The 18,336-nt window shown below is 37.7% G+C and overlaps 1 protein-coding gene and 1 non-coding gene across 3 annotated transcripts in view; both read left to right on the forward strand.

The window, feature by feature from the left end:
- Window positions 1-16,461, forward strand: part of dyrk1ab (dual-specificity tyrosine-(Y)-phosphorylation regulated kinase 1A, b) — a 29,197-nt gene extending 12,736 nt beyond the window's left edge. For both annotated transcript variants that reach the window (XM_067451197.1, XM_067451198.1), the window contains exons 2-11: window positions 10,071-10,267; window positions 10,436-10,528; window positions 11,867-12,055; window positions 12,270-12,417; window positions 12,516-12,802; window positions 12,910-13,056; window positions 13,513-13,653; window positions 13,757-14,060; window positions 14,153-14,277; window positions 14,376-16,461. In XM_067451197.1, coding sequence (XP_067307298.1) covers window positions 10,148-10,267; window positions 10,436-10,528; window positions 11,867-12,055; window positions 12,270-12,417; window positions 12,516-12,802; window positions 12,910-13,056; window positions 13,513-13,653; window positions 13,757-14,060; window positions 14,153-14,277; window positions 14,376-14,981 — 2,160 coding nt within the window. In that variant the 5' untranslated portion in view covers window positions 10,071-10,147 and the 3' untranslated portion in view covers window positions 14,982-16,461. The remainder of the gene's footprint in view (window positions 1-10,070; window positions 10,268-10,435; window positions 10,529-11,866; window positions 12,056-12,269; window positions 12,418-12,515; window positions 12,803-12,909; window positions 13,057-13,512; window positions 13,654-13,756; window positions 14,061-14,152; window positions 14,278-14,375) is intronic.
- Window positions 16,462-18,264: 1,803 nt separating this feature from the next.
- On the forward strand, window positions 18,265-18,336 carry trnap-cgg (transfer RNA proline (anticodon CGG)). The gene has a single exon. It is a non-coding gene; the product is annotated as a tRNA-Pro (tRNA).

The raw sequence follows: 18,336 nt of genomic DNA on the forward strand, positions 1-18,336 counted from the left end.
ATCTGCTACAACTGCATTTACTGCCAGCCAATTAACAAAATAAAATTCGAATAGTATTTTTAGTTTTCGAATGTTAATTACAGATCGAATATTCGTGCACACCCCTAGTTTGAATGGTCAAACATATGTAAAAATGCACGGTCTGGAGAGTATTCAGGTGAACACAGTCGGATACGTCTTTAGTGAGCGTATACAGCTGAGGTAATAAGATCAGTGTAGGTCTTAAGACAGACCTAATATTCTGTGATCAATGTTAAGCAAACAATGAAAAATAGAAAACCACCACTTGCTTGGCTAAATAACTAAAATATATTTATTAAGAATAAGTGTATAGTTAAATTATAGAGTGAAGACTAAGTAAGGAGTTTTATATTTGATTGTTTAATTTCTTTCTTGACTTGCTTCTGTTAAATAGACCTAATGCAGCTGAAAAATAAAGCACTGTTTTTGTCATATTGTTTGTAATTTGCATTTTTCGCTTATTTTTAAAAACGGATACAATTAAAAATCTATATTATAATTATAAGATTACATTTAAAAAATATCAAATTACTCGTATCATAAAATATGATTTTGGTCATCCCAACCCCTTGAGAAGTGAAATGTTAGTGAATGATAACATGATTGATAATGTGATCTCTGTGAAGATCTTCACACTGGCATGCAGTCATTATAGCAATAAGAGGAGGGAATGGTCAAAAACCAGAGCAGGAACATGCTGGCCAAGTGAATTTTTAGTAAAAAAATAAAATGATGAATAATAAGTTCTGTTGTCATTTTATTCATATTACCTATTTTTTGTTAGTTTTTTACCGTGGTACTGATTCAGTATCGGTATTGAGGTGTTTTAGTCTGGTATCGTATCGAAGTCAAATATTTGGTATCGTGCCAACACTAATCTAGATATAGATAGATACGATAGCGATATATCGTTCAGCCCTAGCGGGCAGTCGTCCGTGAGGGGCTGCCCGCGGTTTACTTTCGTTTTGTTTATTTATTTACTTACTAAAAGTTGTTAAACGTTCGCCGGTTCCCGCCTCCTTCCTTCCCATTTCTACAAACTTTATTACAATTGCGATTACACTCTGGCCATGTGATAAACGAGAGTAAAGCAGTATGCAGTGCAATAATCAACTTGGCACACTACCTATATAAGCCAGGCCTACAGGAAAGAACTGTTTATGTTTAATCTGTCTAATATTGTGTTGGTCATAGTGCTGGGCGGTATATTACGTTTTTATAATATATCAATATATTTTTTAGAAATTATATGGAATAAGGCAATACAGTTTATATTGACATGAGAGTCGGGATGTCACAAGTACCAGTACTTCAGTACCAAATTGGTACTGAAATTATAAAAAATTTGATAAGCTGTCATGTGGACCTGTGAGCGCACCAGTAACACACCATACCCGGAGGAGGTCCATATTCCACGAGTAGGAATATAGTGTGGCCCCTTTAAGAGAGGCGTGCTCTCTATTGAACTGCCGGTATTTTGTGTGTGCGTCCCGAACTATGCCTCAATTCACGTGAACAGTGTGAAGAACACGGACTCGGGAGTGTTCTTGTTCAGAAGAGTAACCTGTGCATTCGTTTTAGCCGATTGTAATGCATTTAGTTCAATATAACACATGTACTGTAAGTGGTGATGAGAGTGTGAGCTTCAGTGTATTCACGCGTCGCGCTCGGACTGCAGAGAATGTGCTTAATGTAAAAGGACTTTTCTTCCTTTGGTGTCTAATATGGTTAAACAGAAAATATGGTAGCTTATAGGCAATAACTGGACTTTTGGTTTAGAATATTAATGATAACCATTTTCTTTCCCTATTAATGTTTGCTGCTGCATCCTTTACGTCTATGACTTATCCCGATTTCTCGAACTACGGGCTATGGATCAAACAGAAAATGCAGAAAATGCGCGCTGCTTTAACGCGCTTTAATACATTTAGTGCCGTTAAAATGATTTTGCGTTAACGTGTTATTAAAAATATTGCAATGTAATTTTTTTCCAATATCGTGCAGCCCTAACATTGCAATATTTTTTCCCCAACGATATATATTGCGATATTGAGAGCCATCAATCTAGCCTGGTTTTACCAGACTCGTACATTTCATTTGTACATAGAGTTTGGCCACTCTCCATTGACAAGGGTTTATTTCCGCGATGGCGGGCACCCTGTTGAGGTTTAAAACTATTGGATCTGCCCTGAGCCACTCTGGATCTGCCATAACCAATCGCTAACGTTTGGTCGTGACGTATGTCATGCGCCCTTCGCCTGTTTCACTCATGGAAATCCGACAAAATAAAAGTGCACGTGCAGGCTACCTCAGTAATAAAACTATAGGATAAAACCTAAAACCCGTGCATTCGGATTGTGATTTATTCACGCCACGGTGGAGAGGAGAGTTTTGTTATCGGGAGCGCGGTCCTCACGTGGTCCGTAACATCATTGTATGCTGTAAATAAAATGTCATATGCTTGGTAGGATAATAAATGCTGCTATAAATAACAGACCAATTCAAAGTTTAAGTGATTTTATTTTAATTTGTTTGAGCGGTGATGAAATATATTGCTCTTCTAAATACTTGCCAGCATTTTAAGGAAATACAAGTCTAGAAATGCATTCAAATAACAGCAAAGCAACCGTATAGTGTTCTGCAGTGGTCAAAAATAATTTCAAAGTGCATTTTGAAGTGATATATTGTTGAAAACTCAGAGATGTGGATTCGGACAGCTGTTACATCAACACGACCTTGCGTTTGTCAAAAGCAGTCGGTAACTCGGACGGGGATTTTTCCGCTGGTGGTGAGAGACGGACGGCAATAAAATAACTGACCAGTCCCTGTAACTTAAATGATGGCAATACCTTCCGACCCCACGAGAAACAGTTACCGTCCGAATAGCTTCAGCAACTCCTTCATCACTAACGAAGCGATCTGGAAAATCAAACTTTTCCCGAATTTACCCTGTTGGAGGGCCACAACATCATGGCCACCAACAAACCCCAGCAAAGACTGTTATTGCTCCGGCTTTAACTCCTGGATATTTTCGGCAGCAGTGCCACAATGGAGTAAATGGTTTAGTTTGCATCTTCCTCCGCCGCCATTACTGAACTACATCTCAAACTAGCGCTCGACATCAATGTCATCGTTCTCAGACACTCCCTCTGTTCGCTGATTGGACCGGTAAAAATTTGTTCGGAGAAAACCTAAGACTTCACAGCAGTCCCAGACGTAGTACTGAAGGAAAATGAAAATTGAGTGGAAGTACGTAGGAGGGCAGAGCCAGGCTACCATCAATCCAGGCAATCAAAGTCAATAATTATCATTCCATGATATTAATAATTTCAGTAATAAGCAAGCCTCATTACAAGTGACAAAAAGAAATCTTAGAAAGTAAGTGCAAACATGAAACTAAACCTCCAGTAGGTGGCAGCAGGTGACCGTCTAAATGAGTGAGTCACTGAGTCGTTCATTCAAACGATTCATTCAAACGCTGAATCGTTCACGCTTGTTGCTATGAGTGAGACGTGTTACGGGTCTGCTATGAGCGATTTTCAATGCTGAAATTTAACAAAAACACAAAATATTGCATATAAAATGTAAGTGACTTTAAGTGAATGTTAATTAGTTGTTTATGGAACTGTCATATGAAATCTGTATCATTTACAGTCGTGATGGTATTCAGGAAAACGCTCAAGTGTTGTAATTTCTCCTCGAGAGGCTGCACGAGCGTCAACAGCGCGACCTTATTATCGTCAGTTCATTATATATTATCATCCACTATCGATCGCCACTTACAATAAATTAATGCACAAACATTCTTGGATTTTGGTGATTCGCTAGTTTTTTTGTTTTAATCAGGCTCTTGTCCGTCAGGCAAGTAAATTCTCTTTCAGTTGTCCCTTCAAAACATCCACGTCCCGGACAAGCGTTAATGTCGAGCCCTGCTTTGTATTCGTCGTAAAGATCTTTGTGGTGCCGTTTTAAGTGATCAGACAAATTGGTGGTGTTTTCTTGTTTTGTGGCCACAAGACACTCCATGTAGTTACAAAGTACCTCTTTTTGTTCAACAACATCCTTTATGGTACAAACCTTTTTTTCCCCCTCTTCGGATCCTCTTCGTCTCGCATTTTAGCAGTGAATGTTTGGCCGTGACCGGTGAAAAGCGGCACAGCGAACCAATCATTGTGCAGGCACGCGGAACGTGCATGTCACTCCAGCAACAAACTCGTGTTTACTGTGTGCTACCGTTCTCTTAATACACCATGGGCTACTACCCTTCACATCGCATGTTCCGGCGATGTGACTATCGCACATGCGCACATCGCGATGACGATGTTAAAACAGAATATCGTTCAGCCCTTATATATAATATATGATATATGACACAGACATAGCCTGGCTACACTGAATTATTTTTTTCTGAGATGATTATTACACTTTACAACAAATAAATAGCTTTTATAAAACCGGATAAGTCCTGGCGGCCGTTGAAAATTGCTATGACAACCATGAACACATTCCAACTGGAGAGGACTGCGTCAGAGAGGACGAAATGTGTGCGCATGTCTCAAAATGATTGTAATTGAAAGTCTGATCGTTTTAGATAAAGACTCATGTACACGGTCCACTGAATCTTTCAATCAGAATGACTTTAATCAGAATGACAAAAAAGTGTGCATGTAAATGTGGCTTATGATTAGACTGTTTGTTTTTAATTTTATTGTTTGCCATTAGGGGTGCACAGAATTTTCGGCCGCCAAAAATGTTTGGCCAAAAATGGCCCAAAAGCAGATTTGCATTTTTTTCCGGAAAGACTTTTATCATCAGAAAAATACGGCCGAAATGTTGTGTTGATGCAAACAGAAACCGCGACCTGCAAGTGCTTGTCTAAGCAACATCTGCAGTGTGGACGTATGTGGTTAATCTCACATCTGATGACGCGTCTATAATATAGGTTGTAACTTAAAGTTAAAATTCGACAAAACCGAACAAAAAAAAAATCAAAACAAATTAGGTTGAAAATAATGCTATGTTTATGTTTCTGTCGATGGCTACACGTGCTGGCTCCTCAGTGATACACTACAACAACAGCGATAATAAAAGAAAAACGGTCTGTTTTTGTAAACTTTGTTCAATGCATGCGAGTGCTGCCGTATGTTCGAATATGACCAGTGGTTTCCACCTTCATCAACCGGGTGTAGAGCCAGAAGAAATTGGTATCGAGTATTGTAACATTTTGATGATATTGGTACCGAGTAATGGTATTTTGGTACCGTGACATCCCTACATGAGCGTATCTGAAAAGTAGTGGCGTACACAGAATGAGCTGATGCAGGGAAAATGCATACAACTTGTGCTCAACATGACACATGCTTTATTTAAAGGGATAGTTCACTTAAAAATGAAAATTGTCATCCTTTACTCACCCTCAAGTTGTTTCAAACCTGTATGAATTTCTTTCTTCAGCTGAACACAAGGGAAGATTTTTTTAAAGAATGTCAGTAACCAAACAGTTAACTGGAGCCATTGACTTCCATAGAAGGAAAAAAAAATACTATGGAAGTCACTGGCTCCAGTTAACTGTTTGGTTACTGGGTGACATTCTTCAAAATATCTTCCCTTGTGTTCCGCTGAAGAAAGAAATTCATACAGGTTTGAAACAACTTGAGGGTGAGTAAAGGATGACAGAATTTTAATTTTTAAGTGAACTATTCCTTTAAGGGCTTCAAAATAACTGGTAAGATATAGTTAACACGTATAGTTTAAAGCAGCTTACCCTGTCAGATGCCCTGAGAGATTGTGCTGACAAACAGATAATTACTTGTGCTGTTTATTGCGTTTGAAATTTGTTGCTTTCCTCAGTGTGTAACTTTTCACAGGTATATTCTCCATCTGTGAATGTTAGAAAGTCATGCAAATATGTCCATTTTGCTGTCCGGTAGGGCTGTCATTTAAAAAAAAAAATCTATTTCAAACGGATATCAAATATCAAGCAATGCATTCGAATATATTTGAATATCTACGACTGATTCGAATGCATATTCGAATATCGAATAAAAAGCTAATCAAGCTAACAGCTAATCAAGCTAACAGCTGCTCGATTGTAATCTCCGTCTATACAAATCATGGAGAGCTGCACGAATGCGTTGGATTCGTGGCGTTTTGATGCCGATGTAGGATCATAAAGCCATGAGCCATTGATGGAAGGCTTGTTAGAGATGCATCGGTGCAAACGACTCCTTATGATTTTGAAACGCTCACGCTGTATTTTGATTTCATATACTGATCGGTCTGCGCAACGCCGATGCATCTAGAACAAGCCTGGTGTGTTTGTATTTCCCGTTGCCTCGCTAGCATTGCTAAAACGCTAGCGAGAAAGATGCGACGTATACAGTGATGTAAGACCTAGCTCTGTGGTGGCTCTCTAGCCTGTGGAAAACCAAACCGGTTCTTAAAGGCTCTCAAGTCGAAACCAACTTAGAACTGACACCAGCACTGGCTCTGAACTAGCACCCGGTTCATTCTGGTGGAAAAGGGGTAACAGCAACCGTGTGTTACTGAATGATTCAGTGTTTGAATGAATCAGTTGAATCAGAGATTCAATGACCTGTTTGTAGACGACTGCCTCATTCTTGAATGAATCAGTTGTTTGAAAGAATCGTTTGAATTAATGACTCACTCATTAAGACTCACCTGCTGCCACCTACTGGTGGTTTAGTTTCATTTACTTTTCAACATTTATTTTGTTTATTAAAAAAATACAGATCTCATAACATTATTTAAAGCAGTTTTAAGTTTTCAGTGTACATTGTTTAATTTGACTGGTAACAGCCCTATAGTGTCTTATTTTAATTTAATGTATAGATCAAATTTAAGAATATAATATGAAACCTGAAGCATAGCCTATATTTAATAAGATTAGGGGAAAATGCCATTTAAAAAAGGTAAAATATCACAAATATGCAGATTTAAAATATGTCAAAGCTGATTGAACACTGGTGAGAATATTGCTTCAGAATAATTTCTATTTACAACACACAGACACACACACACACACTTAAACAAAACTTACACAAAAATCTAACTTTTTTCCGGACAAGCACATTTTTTTACACGGACAAGTGAATGACTGATTTACTTGTCCAAAAGACAAGTACATGAATATGCTTAATGTCGAGTCCTGCTTCAAGTATATATTTATGAAAGTGACCATTATAATGTGGTAATCAATTGTAGGCTAATATGCTTTTGTTTTTATTTTCATTTTTCGTTCAGTAAATTATTAATTTACTTTTTAGATTGTAATGTGATGTTAGAATGTAATGTGATTTTAACCCCCTTCTTGCATATATTGCATACTATATTACATTTACTGTATTTGTTTATAGACTTCAATATCAACATTGTTTTTAGGACGTCATTGGGCAGGATATGAAATTCATATAAAATTCATTATTAAAATAAATACCGGGATCTATACCGTGTATTGCTATTCATATTTTTTGGCCATATCGCCCAGCCCTAGTTGGTCATAGTATATAATAGGGGTGGGTAGGGCTGTCGCGATAGTCGGCAAAAAAATTAATCACACAATAAAAAAAATGAGCTTGATCATTTTTCCGGCCGCGATAATTGCCATTTGCATGCTTTTTTGTTTTCCTCGTCTCTCTCGTTGATTGCGCGCGCCTCGTCCGTTGGGGGAGGTGTTTATACTCCATGCGCAGACCGCGTGCGGCATGATGAGACTAAAGCTGATTGTACTAAACAATAATTTGTTCCCTGTCTTTGTTGATACCGAAGATAAAGAGCTTAAAATAATAATCGCATATTAAATAGCAATATTGGTTTAAAAAAATCGCAATTAAATTATTTTCCAAAATCGTTCTGCCGTATTTTGAAGGGAATATCTTTTGTAATCAAAACCTACAAGTAGTTGGCTGCTCTTTCTCTTTGTGGCTTAGACATAACTTGGGCAAAGTTGTTCTTTGTTTGCTGTACTTTTTTGTTTAATGTGCTCCTTGCCAAATATTAAGAGGAATAATTTCTGGGACATGTAACACATTTAAGGTTTGCAATTTGAGTAGGTGTCAGTGCAGTGAATATCATGAAAGCCATTAAAGTACACGGAGCTGGCCTTATATTGCACTATAAGTAAAGGCCAGTTATGTTGTTATAGAGCTTTATTATAGATTGGAAAAAGTTTGATGGAAACCCATAACTGTTCTCAGCTCTTTTTGCGTGTTCATTGATAGAAGGTCATTTAATGATCACATCCCTGCACTGTACAATAGTCAAAGGAATTAGTTGTATGTTAGATTAATTATTTTTTCAACCAGGCATGTCATAGAATAAATTGACTTAAAAACGACCCATTTTGCATTAGATGTCAAACGTTTCTGCGAATGATTTTATTTATTACAAAGCATATCTCGTTTTTGTACGTTGTTAAAAATAAATTCCATTAAAATTGTCCTAGTTTTATTTAATTTATTATTATTTATTTCATCCCTTAAAACTGGATAATCACAGATCAATAAACTGAAAAGACTTAAGTTAACTATATCATATATCTTTTTTTAAATTGTAATCAAATTCAGAAATAGAAATGTCCATCTGAGTAGTGCACATGTGATATTTCAGTGACATGCAGAAAAGTGAAATGCACTGCTGAGGGTCATGTTGATCGTTTATATTTGCAAAGGCTTGTTGACATTTTTTATGCTACAACTTTACCGTTTGAATGCAGGCCTATACAAAAATGGTTGCTTTTATTCTGTGAAAATAAATCACACAGGCACAGCACTAGATGTACATTTAAAGGGACTTCTGTGGGGCAGAATGTAATGTTTTTTTCTTAGTATTGTGCCAAACATCAGTTTTCTCTTGTTGAATTGCATGCAGTCCTTGATAACAATTGATCAAGCCTATATTGAGAAATGTGCCTTAGCATGACTACTAAAAAAAACATTTTTATTATATTTAAATGTATTTTTTTTAAAAGCATTGCATCCATTTTAAATATTTATATGAGCAAATGTAAAATGTGCTGTGAAATATGTATTATTATTTCATAGGCTTTTGGCATGAAAATCTTTTGAAATGGTTGTTTGAGGCTGGAGAAATGTTTCCATCCTGTGATATTTTGTGGATCACATGAATTCTTTGCCCTGCCTTAGTTAGGTCAGCTGAATCATTCTCTGCTCCTACACCATGAGTGGGGTCTGAGCTGCTATTTTGCTGTCAGGCTCCAATGTGGTGGATGCTTCATCTAAGTGTGCCAAAGTTCAATTTTATTTCTTGTTTATTTCTTGTTTTCTTATTGGAAAATGGGAGCAGCTCTGCCCTGGCAACAAAAGTAGGCTATTTGCATACTCTTCTGTGATTGGCTTGAACATTGATGGGCTTGCCAAATCACACTGTATCTTCTTGGTGATAGGCTATGCTAATTAGGTGCTGTTGCTGGGATTCTGAATAGTGGTGGGATTCTGTGTGGCTGTGGTGCATTGTGTTGCCTGGCAAGAGATGCTGATATATGAGCAAGCTCCTTATAATTATCACAATTTACTGCTAAAAGAGGACAGATTTCTGACCAAAAATGTTTGCACTTGACATGAAATTTGCCCTGTAGTCTTCATTCGGTTTTATTTAGAAATTGAGAAGAGAACTGCTGTATTTTTCTTTTCTTTGCAGTTAGCCTATATTAATTGAAGCTTCATTTTTTGTTCTTTTTGTTGTTGTTGTTGTTGCTTTAATTGCTAGTGTCTTTATTTGTTTGGCATTTGCTCTTATATTTTGCTATATTCTGATAAATAACTACACAAATTTGAAATGCATTTAAATATATATATTAGCTTTCTACCCTGTTTGGTGTTCGTTCTAGTGCTGTAAGCCTATGCTTCACATTTGGTTACATAAAAATCTCAGGGATGGATTTGCTCTCCTTAAACAGAGAGAAAAGGATAGTCTTATTAACCTTAAAGAGGTTTGTGATTCAAAGGATCACAGAGAGACAGGAGAATTTTGTTTCTATAACACACTAATTTAACTTAAATTTCCTCCAGGGGGAGAGACCTCAGCATGCAAACCCTCGTCTGTCCGGCTTGCACCCTCTCTTTCTTTCCATGCTGCTGGTCTTCAGATGGCTGCTCCCATGCCTCATTCGCACCAGCAGTACAGTGACTGTCACCAGCAGAGTACAGACCAGTCTGTCACTGTACTGCCATACAGTGATCAGACACAAGCACTCACTGCCAGCCAGGTACTGAAATTTGCATAAACATGGATGGAATATGTGAAATTATTGCACTTTGTGAAATTAATTCTTCCTGTTACTTTTCACCTTGCCTGTGGATTATTATTTTTCCTCTTACACAAAAGTAAATAAGTATCAGCTATTAAATCTGTGTTGCTACTTGTTTTATTGCAGAGGCACATGCCCCAGTGCTTTCGTGACCCTACTTTAGCTCCTTTGAGGAAGCTCTCTATAGACCTGATCAAAACCTACAAACACATCAATGAGGTAAAGTTTCTTCATTTTATTCTTGGGATGGGACGAGTCATGAATATAGTGACCCAAACTATCACGATTATCAATAATATAATGGTTTTGTTGAAATTAGATGACATTGTTCAAAAAGAACTGATGCACACACTGAAAACATTTCAACAAAATAAAACAAGCAGCTCTTTGTAGTTTAAGCAAGTTTCTATTCTGTGGCAATTCCTTCCTTATGATGACCGTCGTCAATGCATTATAACAGTGCACATCCATGCGTCACAACAGATGCTCTCTCGTTTCATTCAAACTTGCCATCTTGTGTCTCTGTTTTTGATTGTATTGAAAATTAAATCAGAGGACTTTACTATTAATACTACTTTATTACTATAATTACGATAACTTACTTTGATAATCTTGTCTGGACAGTTAGTTTTGTACACTATACAAAATGGATTTATAAATGTTTAAATCTCAATTCAATATGTTCCTGTAATTATATATGTGGTAAAGCAAATCCGTGTAATATGAGTACAATAAATATGCATTATTATCCCTTAAATGTCACCCTTTATAGTCTTAATTGAACTTGTTCGTTCGTCTTTGCCTCAAAGCCAATTGATGCAAACTTTTCTTCGTGGAAGTTTTATGTTTATTTTAAGCAAGAGAAAATATTTTAACTCAAAAATGTGTCCATTTATTTCCCAGACATAGTTTTGGTATTGAGTTCAAAGTCCACTTGCCTTGCGTTCGCTATACACTGAAGATGACTCGGCAGATTTGAAGTGTTTCCTCCTATTGCAGCGACTTTCTTTTTGCATGTTCTGCAGATAGGGTGACCATCTGCAATTAAATTTCCCTCAGGACTTTTGTAAAAGCCAAAATATGACCACACCTCAGATTTGGTTGGCTGAACCTTTCACCTTTTAGAAGGCTGAACAATCCCCTGAGCGCTGTCCATGTCTCTGCCATTTCTTCTTGTTGATGTGTCTGCGTCAGACTGATGCTGACGGGACAGGATTTACCGCAAGTTATCAAAATCATGATAATCAAACACACTTTTAATGATAATTAAATTTTAAACAATATCACTAACCGTCAGAACATTTTATCATGGTTTATCGTGAAACAGGTAATCGTCCCATCCCTATTTTATTCTAATATTCCAGTTGACTGTCCTTGTAGTTGTAGAGCACTAAATAAAGATGTTATAAAGAACAAACTAAGAATACTAGATGTGAAGGTACCTATTAAAAGTCTTTTAGGAATTTCTCCAACTAATAAAGGAGAAAGTTATGAGCACAGCGATGCTTAAGTATTTGAGATTGATGCTGTGAAACTTGTTTTCACTCCTTTGTTTAGGTGTATTATGCAAAAAAGAAACGACGGCATCAACAGGGTCAAGGTGAGGACTCCAGCCACAAGAAAGAAAGAAAAGTCTTTAATGATGGCTATGATGATGAAAACTACGACTACATTGTCAAGAATGGGGAAAAATGGATGGACCGCTATGAAATTGACTCTTTAATTGGAAAAGGGTCATTTGGACAGGTATGATGTCGAAAGTCTCTTCAGATTTATTTTTTTGACTTTTTTGTAGGACTTTTTTTTCAAGATTATAAAAAGTAAGAAATATCAACTTTTGCCATGGTGAAACAGGCTAAATTATTGTTTTGGACCACATGTAATCAATGTAGTTTAGATGTCTTATAAGGGATCAACTTAAAATGATTGTCTAATGAAGGTAATTGACACATGATTTTAGGTTGTAAAAGCTTACGACCGAGCTGAGCAAGAGTGGGTAGCAATTAAGATCATCAAGAACAAGAAGGCCTTTCTGAATCAAGCTCAAATTGAAGTGCGGCTTCTCGAGCTCATGAACAAACATGACACGGAGATGAAATACTATATAGGTAAGTAGCCTGTTACAATTCTTTAATTTTAATTTTAAAATCTTTACACCTGGTGCATTCCTTCAATTCAAAATCCCTTTTCTTTCTTTTTTTCTCAGTACACTTAAAACGGCACTTCATGTTCCGGAATCATCTTTGCTTAGTATTTGAAATGTTGTCATACAACCTGTATGACTTGTTACGAAATACGAACTTCAGAGGCGTCTCTTTGAATCTGACTCGGAAGTTTGCTCAGCAATTGTGTACAGCACTTCTGTTTCTCGCTACACCTGAGCTCAGCATCATCCACTGTGACCTAAAGCCAGAGAACATCCTGCTATGTAACCCCAAGAGAAGTGCCATCAAAATTGTGGACTTTGGGAGCTCCTGCCAACTGGGACAAAGGGTATTGTGAACCACCTTATGTATTGCTTGTGTGGAGTGTTAAAAAGGACTGTGTGGTTATTGTCACAGTATGCTTAATGTAATTATGTATTCCTCCTCCTACATCAGATATATCAGTACATCCAGAGTCGATTCTACCGCTCCCCTGAAGTGTTATTGGGAATGCCCTATGACCTGGCCATAGATATGTGGTCTTTGGGATGTATTCTGGTGGAAATGCATACAGGAGAACCTCTCTTTAGTGGAGCAAACGAGGTAATGAGCTATATGATAATTATTATTGCTAATATACTTTCATAACATTTCCCATATCCTTAAACACCATGGATCTATAATATTTTTGTACTCAATTTCTACCTGATAAAATATTGTATAGAGTTGGGCATAACTAGAAAAATGTATGTTTATAAAATTCCCAAGGAGTTATAAGATTTGATTAATTTGTATGACTTTATTAGATCTTAAAATTGCACTTCTTTAATTCTTCAAAAAAAAAAATCCTCATACATTGCTTTGGCTACAATTTAGTTGTTTGGTTTATTGTAAATAATTGTAATACTTCTTTAGGACCCTTAGTTAAATGTGTTACAAAATACAGGAGTTATGCCATAGTTTATTGTGGATGGTTCTACCCAATAAAAAGGTACTTTATTTTAACAAAAAAAAAAAAAGTCTGACAAAACTTGTCTTTTATAAATGAAACCCCAATAGGTGGACCAAATGAACAAAATTGTTGAAGTACTTGGGATCCCACCCAATCACATTATGGACCTAGCACCAAAAGCCAGGAAGTTTTTTGAGAAGTTGTCAGATGGCACATGGAGTATTAAGAAGACCAAAGATGGAAAAAGGGTATGCGCTACTGATATTTTGAAGTGGAATCAAGTGAAGATTTTGTGTGAAAGCTTGTTATTGTTGTAAGTGCTATAATGTATCTCTGCTTTTCTGTGAGCAGTACAAACCTCCAGCATCTCGAAAGCTCCATGCCATCTTGGGAGTGGAATGTGGTGGACCAGGCGGTCGCCGGGCGGGAGAATCCGGCCATGCAGTAGCTGACTACTTGAAGTTCAAGGACCTCATTCTCAGAATGCTAGACTACGACCCCAAGACGCGAATTCAGCCCTACTATGCCCTCCAGCACAGTTTCTTCAAGAAGACGACGGATGAAGGAACAAATACAAGCAGTAGTGTGTCAACAAGTCCTGCACTTGAGCAGTCACAGTCATCAGGGACCACGTCTAGTACATCCTCAAGCTCAGGTTCTACTGTGTTTTATTCTGTCTCTAAACTCTCTGATAGTAGTGTTTCGGGGTAAAGCTTAACACCGTTCTTTTGCTCTACCTCGCCTCAGGAGGATCGTCTGGAACAAGCACCAGTGGCAGAGCAAGATCCGATCCAACTCACCACCATCGGCACAGCGGCGGGCATTTCGGCACAGTCATGCCAGCCATAGACTGTGACAACCTTTGCCCTCAGGTGAGCCCCCCTGGCTTATCTTGTCAAGTAGTTAAAGGAATTCAGTTTGGCCTTCTAGACTGAACAATGTTTTCTTCTGATTCTCCTTGTCTGTGCAGGCGAGACAGCCTTATCATCCACCCGTAGTATGGCCTGGAATCGTAGGACCAGAACCTGTCACTGTAGAGACTCATCCAGTCCAGGAAACCACTTTTCATGTGCCTCCCCAGCATCCCAAGGCATTGCACCCCCATCACCACCATCATCATCATCACCACCACCACCACGGACAGGTCATAGCAACGCGACCACGGCCGCGACTCTACAACTCGCCCACCAACAGCGCCTCCACCCAGGATTCCATGGAGGTGGTGCACGGTCATCTGTCCATGACATCCCTGTCTTCCTCTGCATCCTCTTCCTCCACATCTTCCTCTTCCACAGGAAACCAAGGCAACCAGGCTTACCAGCTCCGCCAGCTTCCTGCCAACACCCTGGACTTTAGCCAAAATGGAAGTCTGAGTATGAGTATGGGTTTGGGTGCCTTCTCAAATCCTCGCCAAGAGACTGGTATGGCTGGACATCCCACGTACCCTGTTGCCACAAACACAGGACCTGGTCACTTTATAGCAGAGGGACACCTGGGCATGAGACAAGGCATTGATAGGGAAGATTCTCCAATGACTGGAGTCTGTGTTCAGCAGAGCTCGATGGCCAGCTCGTGACTTTAGCTGAAATTGGTTTGTTTTTCTGTGTGACTTTTATTAGTTTTTTTCTTCTTTTTCTTTTTTTTCCCCTTCCTTTTTTTATTTTTATGGTGGTGTTTTCATTTTCTCCTGTTTTTCAAAAGGTGCATAGAGAATAAAAGCTGCTCACTTCTGAGGGGAGATATCACTGAACCGCTACAAATTGAAGAGTATTTAAAAAGTATATATGTATTTCCATCAATTTACGTTGTCGATTTCTAGATTAAGTTAGTAATACTGCAAATAACCATAGTGAAACTGAGACATCCATCTGCCGATTCACTCACCTGCATACAGTACTTTTTTACCATCTGTTACATTGGAAACTAGGAGATTTGTTTAATTTAATTTGTTCAATACAGTGAGCATTTCAGAGCTGTGAGCTGTCGTACAGCTTTTTTATATGTAAAGCAATGCAAAACATTTGTTTAGTTCAAACAAGTGAGACATTGGACATTATAATTTGGCTGGTCGTTCTTTTATTTACCCTTTAAGTGAAACTTCTCTAAAGAGCTGTGTGTTTAAACCTGTAGCGTGTCAAGGAAGCAGTACTTGCAGTGATATTTCGTGTTGTCGGTATCGTGTAACTCTTCGAGAGGGGGCACAAAGCGCTGGCCTAGCTGTTAGGGCCCGAGACAGACAGGTGCAGTACTCTTCAGGCCTGGAGTCCTCCAATCCAGGCGGCTTCGACTACGTACAGCAACTGATGAGGAGGTGTGCCGAGGAGTGACGAGGGCGACAGATCCGGATCCAGATGGATCTAGGGCTGCTGTTGAGAACCCTTTGGCCTTATGACTTTTGGACCTTGACTGAAAAGGAGCTGGACTTGATCATTAAATAGAGATGATGGCTGTCCTCTATTTTTAACATTTTAAAGAGTCCTTAATTGGTTAGGTGAACGAGAGTGGTTATTCAGAGGCCTTTATTTAGCAAAGATTTCTCATTTGAGGGACTCCAAATTTGCAGGGTCTTGTTCAAACGTCCCTAACATGACTTCCTAAAATTGCCGAAGTGGGATTTCACATAGAAGGTATTCATTCCCATTGTCTTTTAGTTGCTTTTTCTTTTTTCTTTTTTTTAATTTCCCGTCAAGCATGTGGTTCCCATTGGAAAAACATCTGCATAATTTTTGCCTCTTTGTGTTGAACACAGAAGATATGTAATGAGATTTATGTGACTGCCTTTTTTCTCCTCTTGAATTATGCTGTGAATTTTACTCAAATTGTTGTTTTTTCTTCCTTTATTAGTCTTGATTTCTTTCTCTCTTTCTTTCTTTTGATATACCAAAGCAGTTGTTTTTTATAGCACTAGGTGTCTGTAAGAAATAATGTAGCAGTTCACCACTTCAGCCCAAGGTTCATCAAAGTCCATTTAGTCTGTATACTCTCAAACTGGAACTTTTTTCTCAACTACTTTGTTTTAATGTTAACAAAATACTGAAATTATATGGTTAAACCTCCCCGATTTTCATTGGTTTTTCCTGTCGAGGGGAGGGAAGGGACTCTGACGGTTACTCTGCAGGCTACAGAGTAGCTGAGAGATCACAAATTATTCTGAGGAGAGAAAAGAGTTTTGTTTTGTATTTACCTGGTCTATCAGTCAGTGATGCTGCCTTTTATACCTAATTTGATGAACATGCTAATTTCTACCTTTTTAAATCTAAGTGGCTACTTAAATTTATTTATTCAGGCAGTCTACTGTAGCTACTGTGACCTGAGTCTGAGTTGAATTTGTTATCAAGTGATTGGTTCGATGCTTGCCTCAGATGTACTATTCAAAGGGAAACTAGAGGTGACGTGCTGCCACACAGACACAGGGCACATGCATGTTGTTCTGAAGAGGATAAATGTTTATAGTCACTATTCAGTCATGTTAAGGATAGCTGTGCTCACTCTGATTCTTATATTAGAGGTTGTGAGCACCCCCCACCCCTCTCACACTCATCACCTAGCTTCTCACTTTACATCTCAATTCTTCAAACAAACCCTGTTTGCTACTTCTCTCAGTCTAGCAGTTCTTTACAGACAATATCGGGGACAATATCCGTGTGAAAGTGTGTGCAGATTTTCCTTTCAGCCAGAGTCATGTTTTGATATATTTACAAATCTCACAACGGCTAGTGGTAATCGGAAAGAACCTGAATGTTAGCTGGATTTAAAAAGTGTTTATTTATATATATATATATATATATATATATATATATATATATATATATATATATATATATATATATATATATATATATATATATATATATATATTATAATAAACATTTCGAATGCAGTTTGATGACGTTGACATAAACATTCCAAAAATCGAAATCTAAAAAATGACAGAAACTTTTAAAGAGTGCACCTGTTTCAGCTGTTACTAAATGAGATCTGATTTAGCGCAGTTTTCATGAGATGCAGCCCCTTTTTAATAGTTGAAATAGAATTTATGTATATATTTATATTTTTTTAAATAAAGGAAGTATAGAACCCACTACATTTGCTCCTGCTGGTATGTCAATTACATTGCCATGTTTTTGCTTACCTATTTAGATTTTTATTTTATTTTTTGTTTTATTTTTTACCCTTCTTGTCTTACTCGGTCATTGGACCAAATTTGCTTTTAGTCAGAGGCATTTTGACTTCAAAAGGACAACATTAAAGGTAGGGCTTATAACTTGTACCGAAAGAATCTTTTCACAGGGTATGACGCATGTATGTCCACACTTTTATAATGCTCATGGTTTGCTAGGTCTGTTTCTTCCCTTTCTCTTAAATGCATTAAATGTCACTGATTCACAAGATCATGGATATTAATTCAACATTCTTCTGCCTTTTTGATTATTATTTTTTTCTTTCCAGATTTTCTTGACCCTTTTCATGCAACATGCACTATATAATTGAACAGCATGGGGAAAAAGGATAAGTGTCCACAGAAGATCTAGTCAAGACTTTGCTGTGTATATGAAAATGCCCTTTGTATTATATTCAAACAGTCTTATGTATGATATATAAAAAATAACTTAATTGACGCGCTCTTGGCTTTTTTCTTTGTTCCCTTTCTTGTTGCATCAGCACCACATGTCTTTTTTTGTCTGCTATGACGAGAAACGTGTTAAAAGAGTTGATGTAGATTATCGAATAACATAAATTAATAAACGGCTCATATAAGTAGTTTACCACAAGTTAGGGAATCAGCTAAAAGGTAGGAACATAAAGGTGGTTTGTATAGTCCATTGTTTATGAGGCGGTATTTTCTCTATGTTCTGCGCGGCTCGTTGGTCTAGGGGTATGATTCTCGCTTCGGGTGCGAGAGGTCCCGGGTTCAAATCCCGGACGAGCCC

The sequence above is a fragment of the Pseudorasbora parva genome, chromosome 8 (genome assembly GCF_024679245.1).
Source record: "Pseudorasbora parva isolate DD20220531a chromosome 8, ASM2467924v1, whole genome shotgun sequence".
In the NCBI taxonomy this organism is placed as follows: Eukaryota; Metazoa; Chordata; class Actinopteri; order Cypriniformes; family Gobionidae; genus Pseudorasbora; species Pseudorasbora parva.